At 30.5% G+C, this 26,119-nt stretch overlaps 1 protein-coding gene across 1 annotated transcript; it reads left to right on the top strand.

Annotated features, from left to right (window-relative positions):
- The first annotated feature begins 3,559 nt into the window (after positions 1–3,559).
- On the top strand, positions 3,560–24,162 carry LOC119662319 (myosin-VIIa). Its single transcript, XM_038071914.1, has 11 exons — positions 3,560–3,643; positions 14,741–15,001; positions 15,079–15,428; positions 15,488–15,688; positions 16,365–18,447; positions 18,506–18,814; positions 18,881–20,331; positions 20,391–21,740; positions 21,806–21,952; positions 22,013–22,133; positions 23,896–24,162. The coding sequence occupies exons 1-11, from the start codon at positions 3,626–3,628 to the stop codon at positions 24,100–24,102; spliced, it is 6,498 nt and encodes a 2,165-aa protein (XP_037927842.1). The 5' UTR covers positions 3,560–3,625; the 3' UTR covers positions 24,103–24,162.
- Positions 24,163–26,119: the final 1,957 nt, after the last annotated feature.

The following is a 26,119-nucleotide window of genomic DNA, read 5'->3' on the forward strand; positions in this document are numbered from 1 at the left end:
TTGTATTTTTAAATATTTATTTATACCTGACATATATTTATTTCTGCATAATATTAAGGTATATATTTTTTTTACATATATTATATTATATGCATATATATATTTAGTAGAAATTCAAATTAATATGGTGCCCAGGCAGTAGTAGTTAAAAATAGTGGCGACTTTTATAGTTCCACAAATAAACACTCCGATTTTGTGAGTTCGTCAAAGTCAGGCTCTCCGCAGGCTCTTCAAAGTACCTTGGTACATCCGCACGAATGTTATGCTCAGAGACCTTAGAATAGATCCGGTCAAAAAATGCATAAGGGGTAGAGCTCTGAAGCTTTATGCGAAAACCGACATGCTGCTCTACTTAGAACTATCTAATCTTAGAGTAATCACTAAACGAACGGGGCGGTACGCAAATCTTAGATCAATCATTGAATAATCACGAAGATTATCAGGAATACTCAAATTAGTCAGTGAGATGGGTGGGACTTTGCAGAATCCCTCCAGCTATCATAGAGTAAAAGTGCCCAGATGCACTAACTCGGAAAACGCTTAACATAACATAACTTCAATTTTGTGAATTCGTCACATATTATGGTTATATGTATATGTTATATATATATTTATATATTTTTTGTATTATATATATACACATATATACAAATTGATATATATAGTACATATATATTTATATAATATAAATATGTATATATAAAATATATATATTTATGTTTATATGTATCTATATATTGAGAATGTATTAGTCAAAATTAAATTTTTTTCTGTAATATAATTTTATTATAATCCCCATTTTTTCAAAAATTTCACGCCATTATATGTGATGAGTAGCTCTTAATTATACAATTTTAGTTTTTTTGTCTTTATAGATAAACTCAAGTACTATTCTCCATTTTGTTTTAAATTTGTTTCACTGATAAACCAGTAATTTTTCATTTTTTTGATTTAAACTTATAGAAATTCGAATAAAACATATAGTCAGACGGTAGTTAATATTAATACTCTTGAGATTCCATAAATCACACACAATGCTCTTATACTTATTTTATTATTTTTCTATTCTATATGTATTCTATATATTGTTTTTCATCTCTATCGCCCATTTGTTTTATATATTTCCATGTAACACTACATCATAGCCGTTTTCTATGCTATAGATAAAAATCCATAAAAATCTTGAGGATCATTTAAAGCTCAGTTTTCATATCAATTTGGATTTCTTTTTTCAACAGATATTTTGATGATATGCGCTTATTACTTGGTCTTTGTAGTTTCCTACTTTCTTGTGTATTGTTGGTCCTTTATAATATAAATTTAGACTTACTTCTGTTGACCCTTGTTAGGTAGTACACTTAATTATTGGTATATTAATTATGCAGTGGACCTTGATGTGAGACTTAATTGCATGCTCCTAAACTGTTTTTTTCTAAAGATTTTGATATAAATATATTCGAATAGGTTTTATAGTACTATATTTTACTTTAAACCCAAATTAATATCCCGATGGCATGAAGCAGACACATTTTTCAAATTATAAATTTCAGGAATCTGAATGAAGAACCTACCGTAATGGTATTTAAATTTGTTCGATAATCCAAATTTATACCGCATCTGTAAAATTTGTACTTCTAGACGGAATAAAATATCAAAGTTTTTTTTTCATTATTATTGCCAAACCTTTACTACTGAGAAAAGCATTCTAATGACTTAGTATTTTTCCTCATTATTTGTCGTTTGACATTAATAAGTACTTAATAATATATGTAACGTACTATAAATTTCAGTTCCCAGTCTTCATATTAAGTACTCGTACTATTTGCAGAATAAAAAGTAAGTACTATTTGGTATCTAATAGATTAATTTCTCTTTAAATTTGAAAATATTTGAATGTTTTTCCATTTATTTTGGTCATTCCTTTTATTTGCCTATTAAGTGATTTGATTCCTCGATTAATGTTTATATATTCTTGATATCTAAAGTATAGTATAGTTCTACCTCGAAGGCAACATTTCATACTTCATTTTACGCTATCGTTTAGTCCCCTCCAACAGCAGAACAACAGATGGATCGAACTGCTTTTATGGGGTACGAGAACTTATTTAGTTGAAATGGAGAGGGGAACGAATCCCGTTTTCAATTCACAATTCCTGGTATTAATGGGTAAAGAAGATCGAATTAGAACCAGCCAGAAGTATTTGTAAAGGTGAGAGTCTGGCCAATGCCTGCAGCATAGGAAACTTCGGGATTAATATTGTATTAGATATATGTTGATAAACTTAAAAGAATCTTTTATCGTAAATGGAAAAACATATTGGTGGGGCGTTTGACTCATGGTCATAGTAAGGGTTAATATCATCCATTTCGAATTATAAACAAACTTAAAAAATTTATTCATTTCCAATATTATTTTATCTTGACTCGATGAAATTTAATTTTAAATACAAAAAATGATAAGGTTCTAAAAAGTTGCATTTCAATTGGGTCACCCTTTAGCAAAATCATGATATATATAATTTAGAAAAAATTTGATTTTAATTTAGATATCTCAGCCCCTATTTTTTTTCTGTACCGTCAGTTCATTATAAAGTTAATTAGTTGGATATAAGCTTTGTGTTTTTTTTTCATAAAATATAAAAAATATTTAAAAAATATGTGTGAGCTCTGTAGTAAAAAAAAAAAAATACAAAATATTTATTTATACATCATAGAAAAATTTAAAATTTGAAAAGAAGAAATCTTTTGTTACGATTTTCTTTGCCAGTCCACAAATCAAATAGTTTATTCACATTTTCGTGTCGCTTTATAATTTTCCACAGAGTACAAAATTACTTGAACGAAATTTAGATAAATTTATCTAAGTGTATCTTGTTTTTATGCAACCTGTTTCTTTATATAACTAACAGACAAACTAAAGTAAATTGTATAATCCACAGAGCTGTCTAAGGCATAATGAAATGCATGTCTCTTCAATTAAGTCCAAGTGTATGGCCAGCAAGTTCTAGTCTCGGCTGAATACATTGGTATGCACATATCTCACAGTGCAGACGGACGGGCTAGAAAGAGTATGGCTTCATGCGTTGTAACTATTATGTTGGTAACACTGACGCGGTGGGTTGTTAATCGTTAATTTACCGTAAACTTCAACTTCACCTTTATTTCGAGGCAAGTGCGGCCGGTTTTTTATTACTTATGGCTTTACTCCTATGCTTCTTGATTAATTAAGCGCACTGTGGTTACAAAAAAGACTTTAAAATTGTGTTTGCTTTTCATTATAATTTATTTATATTGTTTTGTTTTGTATATTTCAGTTAAGTCAAAATCCGTTAAGTTTTTGTCGCCCATAAGCCCAATATTGAGCAACCGTAAAATGCAAAACACTATAGGACTTTATCTAAAAAAAAAACTTTTGGTTACTCACATATGTGAACCAAAAGTTTATTTTATTTTATTTCATTTCATTCAATTCATAATATAAATTAGCTATTTATTCATACGAATTTATTTATCATTTCAATATAAATATTGACTAATGTATTTTTTTATTTTCAGGTTAAAATTATAAAATAAAAAGTTTGAAGTTCAAACTTTCAATTTTAAAGACAGTCAATGAAGGGCAAAAATGGTTATTGTAACACGAGTAAGTATCTTCAACTATTTTTTACTACTGGCGTTAAAATTATTAATAGCACTTGTTTAAGTCTTAAGTATATGCATACGAGTATGTCTAAGATATATCCATTTTAAGACCTAGTTTTAGTTAAATTCCTAATAAAAGCGAGTTGAAGTTTTTTGTTTTTATTTATTATTTGTAAATACAATCTATAAAAGAACATTCAGTATTACTTATGGATATAAAATAGCAGTTGAAGTTGTTAATGTGAGATACGAATAGTTGTAATCTTTCTTGGCAGTGGAAATTATATTTTATTCTAAATAAGTTTCTAAAACGGTAAGTTAAGTCCTTAAAAACTTTAAGAACATTTATGCTAATTACTCTTTTTTCCAGTATAATTCACATAGTTAAGAGTAAAATGTTGACCTATAATTTTTCGATGTATTTCGATTTTCGCTAAGGGAGTAGAATATCAAAAAAAGAACAAGAATTTTCACTTAGGAGCCAGATATGGTGTTTTTGGCAGAATTCTTGCTTAGGAGTAAGATATTCCGCTATCGGCAATTTCTAGAAGCAAAATATTCCAGTCAGTTATAGTCTGAAGATCGATTTCGACGATTTTATCAATACAAGGATTCAATAGTTATATGAATAAAAGTTGTTGTTTTTATTATTTTCTTTTCACATATTGACAAGAAATATTTATAAAGAATATCGAGATTTTTCATATTTCAAATAGCTTATTAAATTTATTTACAAGATATATTACATTATAAGTAATGCAACATCCCAACTTACATTGCGAATATTGACAACTCCATGTATATTAACATATAAGGGCCTATTCGATATTTCCATTGTAAATATGAAAACAATTACACCAACTTTTTTTTTATACAACGTTTTGTTATAATTTTCTATGTGGATTATCAAGACAAAACGGCATCGATAAATTTCTACCCGACTTAAACTTTTAAAGCTCCATCTTTTACAACTGTGATATGCTAATATAACGAGTTTGATCGTCGACATTGCTTACCTCTAGTTAAAGTTCATTAAAATGACTTAAAATTAATTATTATTCCAAAAAACATAGGTGTTTTGCAAAACCTGGTAATATAAAATCGTTATGTGAACTATACTGAAGTAAAATATTTATCGGACGTATAATAAAAAAGCTAAAAAATATCTATATATGATTTACATAAGTAACGAATCATGAATCTACTCATATACCATATACCTGTTCACAGTATGCGTGTTTCATAGTGAACCAAATCTAATAAAAATACTTTAAAACATCATTAGAACTACGTAGATCTGTCAATTCTGAATGATACCAACTCTAAAATCCATTTCCAAATATATATGTAGAATCAACAAAAGCCAACAGCCGAAGATGGATAATAGTCCAAACCAATAATGTCAGTTGTCAGCGACTGAAAGAAGTTTACTAAATTAATAATAAAATAATGTAAATGCATTTAAAAGATATTAATTCTAGTTTTGTTTTATAAGTAGGTAGTACTGATTTGAAATAATCTGTTTACCAATGTATTTAAATCAGTAATTATACTTTGGAGAGTTCTGCGGTTGCAAAAAGTCATTTGAAATAATCTGTTTACCAATGTATTTAAATCAGTAATTATACTTTGGAGAGTTCTGCGGTTGCACAAAGTCATCGTTGTACAACAGTGTTGGTAATAAACGAAAGTTGTAGACCAAGTACCGTATTCAGTTGACAAAACCCATAAAATGATATTTTCGAAGAGGCTGTTTTGAGCTGATTGTGGTCATAAAATTATAATTCGCTAAAGCAGTTAGAATAAATACCGCAATCAATTTATGAAAAATATATGAGAAATTGATTCAAGCCGGGGTATATTGCACTTGATAGCATTTATTTCTACGGCGGCAAAAATATATTGATTGATATATATTTTTTGTATATTTTATTTCATAATTCCGAATGATTTTTACAGAGCATGTGTGTATTAATTTGTATTTGTAAAATAAAACAAGTATTTTTGAGACTTAAAGCCAATCTATTGAAGATTCCTTAATGAAGATCTCTTGTGTATGAGGCAAGCCCCTTGCTTATAAGATATACATTACCAATAATTTTCCAATCGATTTAATCTATGGACAAATAAGAAAATATCTTCTTTAGTATTTTTAATTGAACCTGAATTACTCTGAATTATATTTGTCAAGAATAATATGGCTCAATATGGTTGTATTTATTACTTACCATATTTTAGATAATAAGCGAAGTAATTAATTTTATCATAGAATTTATCATATGAGCACTGTAATTGAATAGTCGACGGCACATTTAATTTATTATTAGTAAAAGTATATAATTAAATTTAGATACAAAGGTTTTGTACTGAAAATGATTCGTAATAAGTATTTTAATACGAAGGTGGAAAAATATTTTATCTAACCAAACTTGAGATTTAATGATGACTTAAAATTGTATAAATCAGTATTATTAATTTTTTAAGTGTATCTTTTACATTGCAAAAAACAAGCTGTGGTACTGATAATTTCTTAAAAGTATTTTTAAAGCATAAGAAAATTATATAGAAAATAGATACATGTAAAAAAATTTAAATCTCATTTTATAGATATGGTTTAGCCGACACCTAAACTATAGTTTTTCTTAAAGCAATATTCACGATATTATCGGATAAAATATTGCCATGTAGAATCGAAAAAAACCGAGAAGTATTAGTGACTGTAAAAATAACTAATGTTTGTGTAGTTAGGCAGTGAATGTAAGCTGAAAGTACAAACTGTGTTAATTAAAAATGTTCCCTTTATTCAAAGTACTAACTATTTTCTCAGATTGAAAAGATTGTTAGAACAATTGTATCTGTTTGACGTAGAAATGAAACAGCTGAATGAAAATGTCATAATACTGGAAATACCACCATTAATTACTGTTAAAACCACCTCTTCCTGCGACCTTCCTATTTTAGAAATAGAATAATTAAATTTCATGTCTATTCTTCAATTAAAAGTCTTTAAGGTTCTATGTATTCTAAATGTTTTTGTTGCAGATGTTAGATTTTTGTTGGGATAACAAGCTTTGTTAAAAAGTATCATTTGCAAAAAATGTTCCACAACTCTACGAATTGCATAGCTCCAGTTACTGTATTGTAATAAAAAGTAAAACATTTCAAGTAGAAATTATTTGTATGAACATTAGGATTTTTATCTTTTCACTTCTCCGAAATGCATAATTTAGTCGTTAGTAGATGTGAAATTATAGATTAATAAAATAGAGCAGTACAACGAAGTATACCTATTAATATCTATAGAATAAAGATGCAGCTCACAAGTATATTCGAAAGACTTATTTAAAAAAAATTTATTTAATATTGACTTTAATCGCTTATAGCATTTCCCACCATTTATATAATAAGTGTCTCTTTCACCTGCTGCTGCCAAACTGTCTGTCCATGCACCTGGCTGGATGTTATTGTTAATGCCTACTAATAATAATAGTTAGTAAAAGTTACGGATAATCTTCTATTTTTCTTAATAAAAGCACTTGCACGCACATAGTGATTTTGAATTTTCCGGATAGACTACTACATCGTTTATTATTTTAGCAAAGAACGAATGTTGGATTATAAGTTAACTTAAATACCCTAATCGATAAATGTAATTTCCTCTTTCATTTCGACTTGTGGCATTTAGAATAAATATCTTACAAAGAACTATAGGTACATGCATTTTAGTCCTTTATAAAATTGTAGCGCTGCTTTCTTATCTTGAGACCGTCTTACAGGTGTTTTTTTTTAGTATCCTCCGGACTAAAAAACTAATTTCTCAACTTCATTAGCTTAGCGATGACCAAGCATTGGCTCAACGTACTTCTTCGATTAATCCCATAACTGATCCATTTAAAAATCACAAATAAACGCAAGTCAACAACAACGCATTATATACATAAAACAGGGATTTAATTCACTTAACAATACACATTAGTTTTTGTAATGAATTGACAAGAAAACTCATACATTTAATATAAGTTAACATATTAATATGCGTATGTGAGCCTAGCTATGTTATGCAAAAAAAGAGGGATGCTCACCGACAAGCATTAAGAAATAACACAAGCAACTTTTACTTACGTCTTGATTTCGTTTTGGTGAAGCAGAATTTGAATGTCCCGATGTCATTTTGTTTGTTTTTGATTTTCTCTTGTAATTGATTTCCGTGTCCCTCCCAGATCTATTTTAAAATAGCAAATGCTGTCTTATTATATTTTATCCTAATGAATAAGCTATGTAACCGTTTTTAGATTACTTTAGCAAAATTAAAAAGCTAAAATATCTCTAAATTGTTTTTTTTTAATCACAAGTTTAAGCTTATTTTTTTTTTGTGCATTATCACTATACCATCACAATAGTGGTATGTCCAATTTGCACGGACTAAAACCAATCCCCATTCGTCTACCAGACGGTTTTTATCCCGGACGTTTTCGTTAGTATGTGTCCAGGCATCGCTTAAATTTTTTTTTGTTTATTTCTTTTTCGAAATCAGTTTTTTTCGAGATCGTATTTTTTCCGTTTGAATTTGATCGTAACGAATTGTTCTATACGGGTTCAGTTTTCTTCAGAAAGCATCATTTTCGATGTGATATTTTCGATTTGTGTTTCACCAGTTATTATGTCAAGTAATGAAGGTTAAACTTATTGCACATAAGGAGTATATTATGTAAAGTGAATAGTTGTAGCAACAAATATACCAAATGTTTTTTGGGTTAAGTAATTATTTGATGAAGTATGGCGTCTCAAATTACCTCCAGATATATTAAATTTTTCTGCTTATACTGTTTACTTAGATTTAATTCATGCATTGAAAATTTATTATTTCGGATTATTATAATAATGATACTAATAGGATTGCATTCTGTATGGGTTGTGTTTATACATGAGAACTGGAAAAAATCCAAATTGTATCCCTGCATCTATCTTAGGTTAGGTTAGGTTATACCGGCGATACCAGGGGAATCCACTTAGGCCCATAGGCCTATTGTGCTACCGTATTATTAAAAACCCAAGGGCTAAAACTATCTAGAATCTTTGATAAAGCTTATATTGCTATTTAGAGGGAGGTCTCAAAGGTCGCCAAGATCCTCAAAAAAGTAATCCCACAAAAATTTAAGGCGACGCCGCGCATGTGCCAGACAGACACAAAGCAGGTGGAAGGCACTTTCGTCATCCTCACCACAACTGCGGCAAATATAGTTGAAAGGGAGATTCAGTCTCCTAGCATGATTACCTAGAATACAATCTATTATTAAACCTACTACAAGACTGGTATCAAAATAATAGCTTATGTAGCAGAATTAATTGAAACGGTTTTAAAAAGGTCTTAAAACAACCTTCAACGAGACAAAAATTCAAATTTCTCGAATTTTAATTCGAAAATTATTTCAATTTTGAATCTATAGCAATCTTCCGTAATCATCTCAACGCTACCAAGTTTCTTTCTTTATATATTTTATTTCAAATATAATAACTAAATATCATATATCATATAATGAAATATACAATGGGTATTGTAATGTGGTAGTAAGCAGTAAAATGTAACTGCTACAGTCTTAATATAATATACAGAGGTTTCCTATATTGTGAAATATTGAACTATAGAGTTATTCTTCTCCACTGATCTCTAGTTGAATATTCACGGTGGGGATATCTCTCGTTAGGTAGTCTCCTAACATTAATTTCTCTTCCATTCGTTCTATTCTTTCTTTTACGATCTTTGTGGATTTTTATAAAAATTGTTTCCTTTCATACTTTTTTATTTCCTATTTTTTTTATTTTAATATTATTAGAATACTATTAGAAAAACTCTTGAAATTTGAAAACTTGAATTAAACCTAAATATAAGGTACATAGAACTTAATATGAATGAGAAATATTACTGCTTTTTTTTATTTTGATTTATTTAAAATTTAATAATTGCAACTTTATTTATAAACTATAAACAAATACTTTTTATTTCAAGGAAGACTTATTTTTGTAAATAAATAAAAATATTAAATCTTTTATAGAATTCAATATTCAAAAAATAGGAGCGAACGGATGTTTTTATTTACGGTTTACTGAGTTTTTTACATTAACAACAACAACAACAGTAGTAGTAACCAAAATAATTACAAAAACATAAAATATGCTAGTAAATTATTGTTACTGGTTAAATTATATATACATAACATAAGTATATGGTATCGCTTTGTTTAGTATGACTTCAAAGAGCTACATTCGGCATTGAACCTCCATTAGACAGTTTTCTAACATAATAAGTGTATAATTTTTAATATTGATTTTTAACAAGTTAATTATTTCAAATAAAAAACATTAAATTAAATCTAATAAATAACTCTCATTAAATTAAAATTAATTTAAAATAATTTTTCGAATATATCTATACCAAAAACAAGATGTGAGAAAGTTTTTTAAGATACTCATAGCTATACAATTAATTTCTTTCGAAAGATTACTGGATAACAACAAATAATATAATAAAAAATAACATATACCTAAACCCGAATTCTCTGGAATTCAAAAATAATAGAAATATGTTATTAGTTCCATAAAGTTTAATTCTATGCTCTATCGAATGTCAAACAACTATGCTAGTTATTGACCTAAGTCAATATACATTTTTCGTTGGCTTTCTATAGCGAACTTTCTTTAATCTAAAGTGGCTATTTCATCTTCAGAACATTCGTGAACAGAAAGCCAAGGGGTTTATCATAAGGTACGATTGCAAAAAACGGTGATATTAACGCAATGTAAACAGCTACTTAAATCCCTCATAATTAAATAGTAAAAACAGTACTGCCAGATAACTGTGACAGTGTATTTTTTACGGATAAAATGTTTTTATCGGAACTAAATATATTGAAATAATTCTCAAACTTATGAAGTCCTTATTCCTATAGGTTAAAATATTTAAAAATTTGTTGTTTTGTTGTTAAGTTTAAGATATAGATATAGAAATATACATATATTTTTTATTGAATTTTATATTCTCAGTTTAGTTCTCTAATATCGTTAAGCAATTTTTTTACAGTAAAATAATTTTACTCTCACGAAATTTCTGTTCTTCGCTGAAAAAAAAAACCGATCCAAATCAATTATAATATTTTTTTTTTGAAGTATGGAGTTTGCCGTCTTAACATTCTTGTAGGAATAACGATATATGTAGATTCGAGGGTTTTAGATCTGAAGTATATTGTGGGTGTGACAACATATTCCATTAGAACTGAAACAGTTTTTGGCAGGTAACTAAAATTTTGCATAAAGTTTCGCATTATCTTTATGAAACAATTCGCATTTCTTTTTTTGAATAGTTAAAGACTTTCTGATTAGATGCATAATTTCATCAGTCCAATGAATATAAGTATATTTCAGAATTGATCGTCCTATTGCTAGCTGAAATATCAACAAAACGATTCCCTTGAAATTCCATTAACTATAAAATACAACATATTTGACGAATATTAGCTTTATAAGAAGTTTGGACCGGTTCACGATTTTCATTTCATAATCTTTTGTATTTAATATTATTGTAAAAAATAATAATTAAATGTTTTAATGACCAAAAGAAATTTTTTTAAAAATAATTATTTCACGGGCTAATTGGTCAGTTATTAAATAATGATCATTTTTAAAAAAAAACTTTTATTATTTGGTATTATAAGATTTTTATTGTCCAATATTTCGACTATAATCTATAGTCATCATCGGGGAATTATAGTTTGTAAAAAATAATATAAATCTGTTTTAAGAAAACATAATTTTCTTGACTTTTAAGAATCGCAGGTGTCAGTGAAATAAATTTTTTCGTCAGAAACTTGTGAAATCCATATGTCGAGTTTTGTCGAGTTTTTTGAAACCATGGCATTTCAGACCATCATAAGGCACGAATTCTAGGCCTGGCTTGCTTGAGTTCAAACAAATTATATACGAACTATAAACTAATTAAAAAGAAATTCGAATATTTCGTAAGACCACTGATGATGTGTACTTGGCAATACTCGAAGGAGCATTATATGGTCAGCCAAATTTTCAATAAATTAACTAAAATTTTTGTTTTTATCTTTTCATTTCCATTGGAACTCTTCTAACTTTTAGTTTCTTTACATTTGAGGCGTCTTGCCTCAATTTTGGCAAAAAAAAAAAAAATTAACATTAAAAAAATGCTCTTTAATCTTTCTTTAATTATTCGTAAATTATTTTTTAAGACTGCAAGTATTAAAAATTTTTTTGGGTCAGCAAAAAATTCAATTACTTACAAATAAAATTAAAAGAATTTTTGTTGCTGTTGTTTGTTACTTTTCGGAACCTCTCTAACAAAATACATTAGTTTTTAAGTGAAATAGTCGCCATAGCTAACGATGGTTATGTTAATTAGTCACAATTTATTTTGTAACAAATTAATTTCATAATTATATAAATATACATACATATAAATTCAATATTAACATTTCTTAAATGCAGTTTGTTATACAAACATATGAAGAACTATATATCAGTCGTTACGACCAACTATAATTATTTTATTGAGTAATTTAGAAAAAACCGTCAAAGTGTGAAAGAAAGGTAGCAGTTGTTATGGTGATAGAAGTTGGTAAAGAAGTTAGGGTTAATGTACCGGGCTTACGTAGTGCATTTTGATATATGTTATGTATAAAAATGAGAAATTGGCTTAAATCGTATATGCCATAATATGTGTGGCTTACTTAAAAGTGTTGTTGTTGCTATGAGTTGCGTTGATGACGCGTCAACAAAAATCAACGAACCATTTAGTAAAAAATTGAACAAAGCACTGTGGTAACTACATTTCCATGAAGTAGAATACCAGAAAAATCCAAAAAACATAAAAAAAACAAAAATAAAATAAATTAAAACACAGCAACATCAACTTTTAAGCTTAACTTGTAAACATTTTCTGCTATTATTTATTTGTTGTTGGCGGTGTACCAGTAGTAGAAGGGCGCGAACAAATCCAAATCACCATGAAAGTTGTTTAGACCTTGGTAAACGCTCATTTCAAGGGTTTTTCTTCTTTCTTTCAGTAAAATTATTACAATGGCCATTAGATAAAATATTTATCTTCAGTTTCTGAATGGTATTTAGTACATCTAATGATTTACCATAATCACTTTTGCTTGCCGCGCAAAAAGGTTGCAACGCCTATCCGCTGCTTTGAATAAAATAAATTACAACACTTTTAAGTATCTATAAAAAAAAAACAAAAAATTAAGTAATTACTGTAAAAAATCATCTTGAATGAGAGTTAATTAAATAGTTTAAGTAACATTAATCCCTCTCCCTTTTAATATTCATAGACCAACTTAAATTTTTTTTTAGTTTCATTCATAAATTATTTTTTTGCATTTTTGTTTATAATTATAAGCTTAACAAAATTAATTACAAAAAATGTTATAATTTTCGAAACTATTGACTACCTACTACCTAGAAACTACTTTAATTTTAAAATGTATTTTATATAGCCCATACTACTATTTGGTACTTCAATTGTATTACCATGTAAATATTTTGTTAAATACTTACTTATTTCATGCATAATATCTATAGAATTAGAAATAAACAGTGTACCAGCTCCCAACGGAGTACGGAGTACTGCGGAGTACTGCGACCATGGTTGATCTTTTGTACTGTAACAGACCCTGACTGAATAGAAGAGATTCCGCCTTTCGAATGAAAGCCATAAAGTCAGCCGTTAAGGACCTTCTAATATCAAAAGGGTGAAGTAGTTCTCGACCTAGTAATCTCCTCCAGGCTCAGATCAAGGCTGGAATGTCACTGAGAATGTGACTGGAAGTCTGATCTGCTTCTAAGCAGAGTCGACAATCTATCTCTTCGGACAGACCCATTTTGTTAAGGTGATAACGTACTCCATGTTCACCCGTTAAATATCCCACCAGTAACCTCAACTCTGTTCTGCTGAAAAAGGATACCTTACCATAACTGTAGCGATGAACCAGCTCTTTAACCTGACGGTTACTTGAAATGCTGCGCCAGTAGCGTCTTTTCTCGGTTGAAAACTATTTATCAATCAGAGACCTAGTTGCAGAGCAACTTAATCCACTATGTGGCTCTGGTCCACAGAGTTGAATGGCAGATCCTGACCTCGTAAAATTGTCCACAGACTCATTTCCATTGATTCCTGTGTGACCAGGCACCCAGCAAAGCGTCAATTAAAATTAGATTCCCAGTTTGATAACCTTTTGCCGGTCATTAGATAAGAATAGATTTCAATTTGAATATAATAACCTATAAACTGTCGAAACTTATAACAATATATAACAATATATAAATGACAAAGTTTATGTAAAGGGAGATTTGCTGAAATCAGGTTTTACCTGGCTCACCTACTGTGAGCTACGGTAATGATAAGTGAGCATATAGTGTTACATATAGTAATTCTGTCTTCTTATCATTAAACTATTGAAGTTAAAATATTTGTTTATTAATTATGACGAAGCTTAAATATCAATTTGATAGTGTAGTTATACTATTAACCTAATTGCTTTAAACTTTTTGATTAAATAAAAATTCATAATGCATGTTCAGCGGTTGTTAAAAGGTCCATTTTATAAAATGGTTAAAATTTATACAACAATTATGATACTTTGCATAAAAATTCTATTTGGCTTATGTCACAGAAGCATTGTTTTCAAGTTAGGACTATAAAATGTATATCTTTTCATAAGGAGTGGGCACCTAAAGTTTACGATCGATAATGTTACTCGATTACAGAACTTGTGAATACGCCTATCAAACTGATGTCGTTGTAGTCGTTGCAACTAGTGACTCTATTATAGAATTTTACTGCGATTTGACTAATGTAATTTAGTTGACTAATTTCGATTTAGTTTCATTCGATATAACCAGAACTTTAGATGGCTGAAGCAAATATTTTGTTCAAATAAATATGGTAGAGCATAGTAAACTTTAAAATTAATGTTCTTCTAAAAAATTATGATTTTCCATAACACAAATATGATAAAATAACATATAGTAAAAATATAAATTAAAACTTTAAATTTTATTTCTTGCGTAGGGTGACTACATCTGGATAGAACCCGCATCGGGCAGAGAATTCGATGTAGCCATTGGAGCTCGTGTTATATCAGCTGAAGGCAGACGTATACAAGTTCGTGATGACGATGGCGATGAAATTTGGCTATCGCCAGAGCGACGCATCAAAGCGATGCACGCCTCCTCTGTCCAAGGTGTGGAAGATATGATATCATTAGGTGATCTGCATGAGGCTGGAATATTAAGAAACCTTTTAATACGATACAAAGAAAATTTAATATATGTAAGTATCAGCAATTAGTTAATTATATTATTATTCTTTAAATTAACAATTAATATATGTATCTAAACTTTTTGCAGACATATACAGGTTCAATCCTTGTTGCTGTAAATCCTTATCAAATTTTGCCAATATACACGGCTGACCAAATAAAATTGTATAAAGAGCGTAAAATTGGAGAATTACCACCTCACATATTTGCCATAGGTGACAATGCTTATGCTCATATGAAACGTTATCGTCAGGATCAGTGCATTGTTATATCTGGTGAATCCGGCGCTGGTAAGACTGAAAGCACAAAACTAATTTTACAATATCTAGCCGCTATAAGTGGTAAACACTCATGGATAGAACAACAAATACTTGAAGCAAACCCGATATTAGAGGCTTTCGGTAATGCGAAAACAATACGAAATGATAATTCATCACGGTAATATTGCTTTTTACTGTTTTTTGAAGTTTTATGTTAACTTTTTCAATTCTTTTAAGGTTTGGCAAATATATTGATATACACTTTAGTGGCAGCGGCGTTATAGAGGGCGCTAAAATTGAACAATACCTATTAGAAAAATCTCGAATAGTTTCACAAAACCATAGTGAACGTAATTATCATATCTTTTATTGTATATTGGCTGGATTATCAGCAGAGGAAAAGCGTCGATTAGACTTGGGAAATGCCTCAGACTATAAGTAAGTATTAGAAAAAAAATTACATTGTCTACAAAAAAATAACCTTTTGTGGTTTCTTATTATCGAACACCATATGATGCACGAACATGTGCTGTCATACATATTTTTATAAAATAAAACGAAACCTAACGCAAATTTACTGTTCGAGTAACGCGGATATCTTCGAGTACATTTCCGAACATTGAACGTGTTCAACCCAAATTTTCGAATTCGACTACATCTGAACTGCTTGAGCAATTCGAAGCTCGCGTAATTTAAAGCAGTAATATATACATATATGCGAGTACATATATATTTAGTTATATATATATTTAATTCACAACTATGTAAATGTAAAAATATTTATAAGATGTCAAATTTGGCGGTGCATGAGTTCGATTCCTGGTACTTGCAATCTCAAAAAATTATTTACGAAAAATAAATACAAAAATTATTTCCAAGACCACTGATGATGTGTATTTGGTAATACTTGAAATAACTGTATGGTCAGCCTAAAATTCAATCAATTAAAATAATATTAAATATAATTTTTGTTGTTGTAGTTCATGACTTTTCGAAAACCTCTAAGATATTTTTATATAAATAATTTTAAAAATCTCTATTGATATATGCACGTACAAAATATATCCAAGTATTTAATTATGATAACCTAATGTTATATTATTTCTACTTACAGATATCTTACTGGAGGTGATTGTATAACTTGTGAAGGACGGGATGATACAGTTGAATTTTCAGATATTAGGTCAGCCATGAAGGTGCTACTCTTTTCCGATCAGGAAATTTGGGAAATAATTAAACTATTAGCAGCGCTGTTGCATTGTGGTAATATTAAATATAAAGCAACTGTAGTGGATAATTTGGATGCTACCGAAATACCAGAGCACATCAATGTGGAAAGGGTATCAGCTTTACTTGGTCTTCCAATGCAGCCTTTAATTGACGCGCTAACCCGTCGTACATTATTTGCACATGGTGAGACTGTCGTATCGACTTTGTCCCGCGAACAGTCGGTTGATGTGCGTGATGCGTTTGTGAAGGGCATTTATGGTCGTCTATTCATTTACATTGTACGCAAAATTAATTCGGCTATTTACAAGCCACGTGCCACATCACGGAATGCCATTGGTGTTTTGGACATATTTGGTTTTGAAAATTTTGATCAAAATAGTTTTGAACAATTTTGTATCAATTATGCTAATGAAAATCTACAGCAATTCTTTGTGCAACATATATTCAAGCTGGAGCAGGAAGAGTATAATCATGAGGCTATTAATTGGCAACACATTGAGTTCGTTGATAATCAAGATGCACTAGATCTAATTGCTATTAAACAATTAAATATTATGGCTTTAATCGATGAAGAGGCACGTTTCCCTAAGGGTACTGATCAAACCATGTTGGCTAAATTACATAAAACACATGGTGCACATAAAAATTATTTAAAACCCAAATCGGATATAAACACTAGCTTTGGTTTGAATCACTTCGCCGGTGTTGTATTTTATGATACACGCGGATTTTTAGATAAGAACCGAGATACGTTTAGTCCGGACTTATTGCATTTAGTTAGTCAAAGCTCAAACAAATTTTTACGCCAGATTTTCAATCAAGATATTGAAATGGGAGCAGAGACCAGGAAACGCACACCTACGCTTTCAACACAGTTTAAGAAAAGCTTAGACGCTTTAATGAAAACTCTTAGCACTTGTCAACCCTTTTTTATACGTTGCATTAAACCGAACGAGGTCAAGAAACCAATGATGTTTGATCGTGGTTTATGCTGTAGACAGTTGCGCTATTCTGGTATGATGGAAACTATACGTATACGACGTGCTGGATACCCAATACGACATGGTTTCCGTGAGTTCGTTGAACGTTATCGCTTCCTAATACCAGGCGTACCGCCAGCTCACCGCACAGACTGTCAGGCAGCTACTGCGCGTATTTGTGCCAATGTTTTAGGAAAGTCGGATTATCAACTCGGTCACACAAAAGTGTTCTTGAAAGATGCACATGATTTGTTTCTGGAGCAAGAACGTGACCGTGTACTGACACGCAAAATTTTAATACTTCAACGGACTATTCGTGGTTGGGTCTACAGAAGACGGTTTCTGCGAATGCGTGCTGCAGCTATTACAATTCAAAGATTTTGGAAAGGTTACGCGCAGCGGCAACGCTACCGTCAAATGCTAGTTGGATATATGCGATTGCAGGCACTGATACGATCGCGTGTGCTTTCACATCGTTTTCGTCATTTGCGGGGTCATATAGTTGGACTTCAGGCACATGCACGTGGATATCTTGTGCGCAGAGAATATGGCCATAAGATGTGGGCTATTATCAAAATACAATCACATGTCCGACGAATGATTGCAATGCGAAAATACAAAAAATTACGGGAAGAATATAAACAATTTGCTGAAGTCTTACATTTACGTGCACTTGAAGAGCAAGAACTAATGCATAAAGGCAATAAACATGCTCGCGAAATCGCGGAACAACATTACCGAGATCGTTTGCACGAACTAGAACGACGAGAAATGGAAAAGGAAATTGAAGAACGACGTCGTGTTGAAGTGAAGAAGAATATTATTAATGACGCAGCACGAAAACAGGATGAACCAGTTGATGACAGTAAACTAGTTGAAGCTATGTTCGATTTTCTACCCGATTCCAGTAGTGAAGCGCCAACACCGCATGGTGGGCGGGAAACGTCTGTTTTCAATGATCTACCGCATGGCAACTCCAACCATGATGTATGTAATTTTTTATTTTTGAAAACATTAATTTATCTCTTTTTATTGTTATATTTAGGATATTATTGCACCCATTCACGTTTCCGAAGACGAAGAAGATTTATCTGAATTCAAATTCCAAAAGTTTGCTACAACATATTTCCAAGGCAATGTAACGCACCAGTATTCAAAGAAGGCTTTGAAACATCCATTGTTACCACTGCATACACAGGGCGATCAATTAGCAGCTCAAGCATTATGGATTACTATATTGCGATTTACTGGGGACATGCCAGAACCAAAATATCATACAATGGATCGTATGGATACCACTTCAGTAATGTCGAAAGTAACTGCCACATTAGGTCGCAACTTTATTAGGAGCAAAGTAAGGCTATTATTGCATATTCAATATAAGCTTATATATTTCAATAATTTAATTTTTTTTAATTAGGAATTTCAAGAAGCTCAACTTATGGGTCTTGATCCAGAAGCTTTCCTTAAGCAAAAACCACGCTCAATCAGGCACAAACTAGTTTCATTAACGCTCAAACGTAAAAATAAACTTGGCGAGGATGTTCGTCGAAGGCTACAAGATGAAGAGTATACTGCAGACAGTTATCAGTCATGGTTGCAGTCACGTCCTACCTCTAATCTTGAGAAGTTGCACTTCATTATAGGTCATGGTATTCTACGTGCAGAGTTACGAGATGAAATATACTGCCAAATATGTAAACAACTGACAAATAACCCCTTGAAGTCATCACATGCTCGCGGCTGGATTTTATTATCACTCTGTGTGGGATGCTTTGCTCCATCAGAGAAATTCGTGAATTATCTACGCGCTTTCATACGAGAGGGACCACCTGGTTATGCGCCATATTGTGAAGAGCGCTTAAAACGTACCTTTAATAATGGTACTCGCAATCAACCGCCTTCGTGGTTGGAGTTGCAAGCAACTAAGTCAAAGAAACCTATTATGCTACCTATCACATTTATGGATGGCAATACTAAAACTCTGTTAGCAGATTCGGCAACAACTGCACGCGAACTTTGCAACCAACTTTCAGATAAAATTACACTGAAGGATCAGTTTGGTTTTTCACTTTATATAGCACTTTTCGATAAAGTATCCTCATTAGGTAGTGGCGGCGATCATGTGATGGATGCTATTTCTCAATGCGAACAGTATGCTAAGGAGCAAGGCGCACAAGAACGCAATGCACCATGGCGATTGTTTTTCCGCAAAGAAATTTTTGCACCGTGGCATGAACCAACCCAGGATCAAGTTGCTACGAATCTCATTTACCAGCAAGTTGTGCGTGGAGTTAAATTTGGAGAGTATCGTTGCGATAAAGAGGAAGATTTGGCTATGATTGCTGCTCAACAGTACTTTATTGAGTATGGTACAGATATGTCAATGGAACGTTTATTCACGCTGTTGCCAAACTTTATACCTGATTTTTGTCTGACTGGAGTGGAAAAAGCAATTGAGCGTTGGGCAGCGCTTGTTTTACAAGCTTATAAAAAATCATATTACGTTAAAGAAAAAGTAGCGTCGTTAAAAATTAAGGAAGATATTGTAAGTTACGCCAAGTACAAATGGCCTCTATTATTTTCGCGCTTTTATGAAGCATACAGAAACTCAGGACCCAATTTACCGAAAAATGATGTTATAATCGCTGTAAATTGGACTGGCGTTTATGTTGTCGATGATCAAGAACAAGTATTGTTGGAGCTTAGTTTTCCAGAAATAACATCAGTTTCGAGTCAAAAAACTAACAAAGTTTTTACACAAACGTTTAGTTTATCTACGGTACGTGGCGAAGAGTTCACGTTTCAAAGTCCGAATGCAGAGGATATACGTGATTTGGTTGTCTATTTTCTAGATGGCTTAAAAAAACGGTAAGTGGCATAAGTAAAATGTTGCAAAATATAGTAATAATGTTGTAATCTGATTTTAGCTCTAAATATGTCATTGCCATACAAGACTATCGAGCACCTACTGATGGATCCAGTTTTCTTTCTTTCCTAAAAGGCGACCTTATAACATTAGAAGATGATTCCTGTGGTGATTCTGTATTAAATAATAGATGGTGTATTGGCCGTTGTGAACGTACACAAGAGCGTGGTGATTTTCCAGCTGAGACAGTATACGTGCTACCCACACTTACAAAGCCACCTCAAGATATATTGGCATTATTTAATATTGAAGAAGCACATCATGGTCGACGTCTTAGCATGGTTTCTAATGGGGTACCTGAACCATGTGATCGTCCTCACACTTTAATGGAATATGCGATTGATCATTTTCGGCTACCACCAAAACGTACTATGTCAAAAACACTCACTCTGAGTTCTAAGCGTTCAGATGAAATATGGCGTTATTCGCGAGATCCTATTAAGGCGCCGCTATTGCGTAAACTACAGAGCAAAGAAGAACTGGCTGAAGAAGCTTGCTTTGCGTTCGCTGCCATACTTAAATATATGGGTGATCTACCATCAAAGCGTCCACGGATGGGTAATGAGATCACTGATCACATTTTTGAAGGCCCACTAAAGCATGAAATACTGCGTGATGAAATCTATTGTCAAATAATGAAACAGCTGACAGATAATCGAAATCGTATATCCGAAGAACGAGGCTGGGAATTGATGTGGTTAGCGACGGGGTTGTTTGCATGTTCACAAAATTTGCTAAAAGAACTTATGATGTTTCTGCGTACGAGAAGGCATCAAATTTCACAGGATTCAATGCATAGACTGCAAAAGACAATACGTAATGGGCAACGGAAGTATCCACCGCACCAAGTCGAAGTTGAAGCTATACAACATAAGACTACGCAAATATTTCATAAAGTTTATTTTCCTGATGATACAGATGAGGCATTTGAAGTGGATTCATCGACACGAGCAAAAGACTTTTGTCATAACATTTCTCAACGTTTATCACTGCGTACAAGCGAAGGGTTTTCATTATTTGTTAAAATAGCCGATAAAGTTATATCTGTGCCCGAAGGTGACTTTTTCTTTGATTTTGTGCGACATTTAACTGATTGGATCAAAAAAGCACGCCCCATTAGAGATGGTACCAATCCACAATTCACATACCAAGTGTTCTTTATGAAAAAATTATGGACCAATACGGTACCCGGAAAGGATCGAAATGCTGATTTAATATTCCATTATCATCAAGAATTGCCAAAACTGCTACGTGGCTATCATAAGTGTTCAAGGGAAGAAGCAGCTAAATTAGCTGCACTGGTGTACCGCGTGCGCTTTGGAGAGAATAAACAAGAATTACAAGCCATACCGTACGTTTCATTCAATACTTTTTTTTCAAATATCCTTTTGAATTCGTTTATAAAAATTATTTCAGGCAAATGTTACGGGAATTGGTACCCTCTGACATATTGAAAATGCAAAGCACAAACGAATGGAAACGATCCGTTGTAGCTTCTTATAACCAAGACGGCGGTATGTCTTCAGAAGATGCGAAGGTGGCTTTTTTGAAAATTGTTTATCGGTATGTAGTTTACAGGAATTGATATTATACAATTTATACGAAAAATATATTCATTGCTAGATGGCCGACATTTGGTTCTGCATTCTTTGAGGTGAAACAAACTACGGAACAAAATTATCCAGAAATGCTTTTGATTGCTATTAATAAGCATGGTGTTAGCCTGATTCATCCAGTGACAAAGGTATTTATTTATAGAATTTAGTATATGGTATATTGTTTTTTTTTATATTATCTTAAAAAATTTGTATTTGTTAAATTCGGATTTATTAAAATTTTGTATCAAAGATCATCAAAAATCTCTACTAAAATATATGAAAGAGCTTTACTAAAATTTATAGAGTTGCGGTCTTATCAATTAAAAAAAAATCAGTTTATCATAACTTGGTTATATATCGATAATTCTGTTTTCAATTCAAACATAAGACTATCTGGGTAATTACTCAGCCATAACTTTACGGTCCATTATTCATATTTGAGGTGTTTCATCACCCCATTCAGCGTGTTTTTTTTTTTTTAAATATTACTTCCAGTTCAGTTTTAAAAGCATTAGTATACCGTTCCATTAGGATTACAATTAGAGCCAGTTGATTATTGGAGTAGTACAGATATATTAAATGTTTCCAAATTTTTGACTTTTATTCTCAAAAAACGTTAGTTTTGGATATTCATACTAATTTGAGATGCTTATTATTTCGGTTTAATTTTTGATAAAATATTGACAATACATAGGTCCTAAAAAAGATTGGTACTATGCTTTTTAGAATTATGATGTCATTACGTTGATCCAAAAGATTGTTCGCGTGTGTTTTCAGCAATAGAGGAAAAATAAATAATGACTGTGGTGATATCCCGTTTTCAGTTTTGTTTTGCTGATCACTAATGTACATGTAAAAAATTAAAAGAATTAAACTTTCTGAAATTGGAACCACAAGTTCTAGTTTTAGAGTATTTAGTGTTTGACAGATTTTATTTTTTGGATGTTGTGATTTCTTCGAGTCTTTTTTATTTCTAAACAAATCATGTAACAAATAGTGCCTTTACCAATAGAATAATACTGTAATTAACAATTAAAAATAAAAATATAATTAATTAATTAAATTATTCTACAGCTTGTTTTTTGGTTTTGTTCTAATATAAACACAGCGAGTGAATTTGTTAATAAAACTTTCACAGCAAATTAACAAAAGTTCAGAAAAAAAGTGCGAACATACAATTGGTTAAGGAGTGTTGACTTTGAGTTTCAAATTTGACAGGGAACGAGTTCGATTCCTGGTACTAGCAGTCTCAAAAAAGATTATTAACGAATAATTAAATACAAGAATTATTTCCAAGACCACTAATGATGGATATTTGTCAATACTCGAAACAGTTGTATGGTCAGCCAAAAATTCAATTAATTAAAATAATATAAAAATTAATTTTTGTTGTTGTAGTTCACTACTGTTCGAAAAACCTCTCTATAAAAACGTCCCATTCCTAAAATTTTTTTAAATATAAGTCTAATATAATTTTTAGAACCCTTAGTACTTGCAGTCTCGAAATATTATTTCCGAATAATTAAAAATATATTAAAGAAAATTATTTAAAGTTAAGAAAATTAAAGAAATAGAATAATAACAAAAAATATTTCGAAAAAACCATTCATGAAGGATATTTGGTAATATTCGAAACAGCTCTTAGTCAAAAATTCAATTAATTAATAAATAATTTTGTTGTTTGTTGTTGTGATTCACTACTGTTCAAATTATCTTTGTAATAGTTTCTATTGAGAAACATGGTTTGTGTCGTCATAATTAACTTTAAAAATCAAATTTAATAATTTTTATTTCGTATTTATTATATAAATCTAGATAATAGATAATAATGAGAGATTAGAACATTTTTCAAAAAAATTCTATATATTTATTTTGTGACTATTAAATACATAATAATTTTTTTTTCAGGATATTTTAGTTACACATCCCTTTACGCGCATATCGAATTGGTCTTCGGGCAACACTTATTTCCACATGACAATCGGAAATTTGGTGCGTGGTTCAAAGCTGCTTTGTGAAACACCTTTAGGATATAAAATGGATGATCTATTGACATCATATATATCATTAATGTTGACCAACATGAACAAAAATCGCACTTTACGAGCAAACTAGTTTTAAAATATCTGAAAATAGAGCATCAAATTAAAAAGAAAATGTTAAACTGAAAATCATTCCAGCATTATTTAAAAATAAATAAAAACATTAAGTAGAGAAATTTTAAAAATAATTAAAACAGCGTTACTAATATATATAAAAAGTCTGAATAATTCCAATTCGTTACGATAATTATATCGTTAAATCGAACAATTTTTCTTTTAATTTTTGCAACATTTACAAAAGAAAATATTTTAATTAACTAATATTATGAATATAATCTACATAAATATATATATGTATATATACATAAATATGTATAATATAGTATAATGTTATACAATATTATTAATGTATTTAATAATATATATAATAATATTAAATTAATTGTCACTGCAATGTCATAACAACAATATTTTGATAAGACGTGTGCCTTATTTTGTGGGCGGTTGTAGCTGTTGAGTTAATTTGAGGTTTTAATTAATTAATTAATTAATTTATTTAAATAGTTATCATTTTTAAATTGTTTTTGGTGTTAAACTTTCAAAAAAGAAGAAGTAATAACCGTATATTTATAAAGAAAATATTTATATTATTTTAATTTATTTAACCTAAAGTTGTTATATGTATTATCAAATTTTTAATTACTATATTAAGTTCTTAAAACATTTTTTATTTATTTCTTTTATTTTGTTTGGCAATAATTTTTTTCTCTCTCTTAAATACAAAACAAAACATAAAGTAAAAACAAATTGAATTAATTTTCAATAACAATGATTATATATTAGTTATATATATGATTGTTTGTATATTTGATACATATATGTTTTTATATGTATGCATAAATATGTAAAAAGATAATCTAATATTTTTGGTAGAAGCATTGTATTTTCGTACTGAATATTTTGTGTTAAAAATAAAAAAAAATATGAAATTATTACATATAAAGATTGTTAATATTCACATACATATTAAAAAAAGAAATTGTGTTTTATATCTAGTAACAGTCGTTATAAAATGAAATCAATATTTACTATTATTTATAAATTTTATTGTCTACACATAATCTAAATAAAATACATTTTTTAAAATTATAAAATTAAATTATTACTACTATCTTTTCTTTTGTTTACAGTGTAGAATTGAATTGCGAAAGTATCTTTTGATTATCATCATAATCATATTTGGCTGTAGAGTCCTCACTGTACCTTTCACTGAAAAGTTAACAGGTACAAAAAGTTTTCTTTAATTTTCAGAATCGTCTATTAGTTCTCATATTTATATTTGCTTTGTTATTGTCATAACGATCTATACAGCTTAGGCGTCTGCTTTTGCCACGATCTAACTTGATCGTTGCAACACAACAGTTTGATTTTGTTATATACATATTGGTTTCAAAAACGGTCGGAACTACTCGTCGAGTTCGATGACCAACTGCCGTTAAGTACTCCCAAAAGAGACTACACAAGCAGATCCTTACGGATCCATACGGATCTGCTTGGCTCATACTACGTTCAGGAGCCACTCGTCAAGTTCGATGACTAAGTGCGTTCAGCACTTCTAAAGAAGAGTACATAAGCCGATCTTTACGTATTACAACAACAATATTTGATTTTTGTTTTGTTTTTGCATTTTTATTTGGAATCTATCATATCACACGACAATTACCACACACACACACAAATTTAATTATTACTTATACTATATAACAGAAACAATTAACTTCCAGTGGAATTAACTGTTATATACTTAGCGTTTAAGATGTGATCATTATCCTATCACTAACTTATAATACATACGGGTTAATTACTTGGAATACAATTCTTAGCTTAAACTTATCGATTATCTAATAACTACCTATTAATATAATCTTAATATAATATATAAGTTAACACCCGTGACCTCTCGAATCCGGCCCCTGCACTTGTTTTCATTAACGGCAGAATCATGTGATATTATTCGAACGCATGATTGCTGGCAAATTTTTCTCAACTTGTTTTTCTGGAAAAGTATCGATTGGTTTTGGTAGTTCTCA

Source organism: Teleopsis dalmanni, chromosome X (assembly GCF_002237135.1).
Source record: "Teleopsis dalmanni isolate 2A chromosome X, ASM223713v2, whole genome shotgun sequence".
Lineage (NCBI taxonomy): Eukaryota > Metazoa > Arthropoda > Insecta > Diptera > Diopsidae > Teleopsis > Teleopsis dalmanni.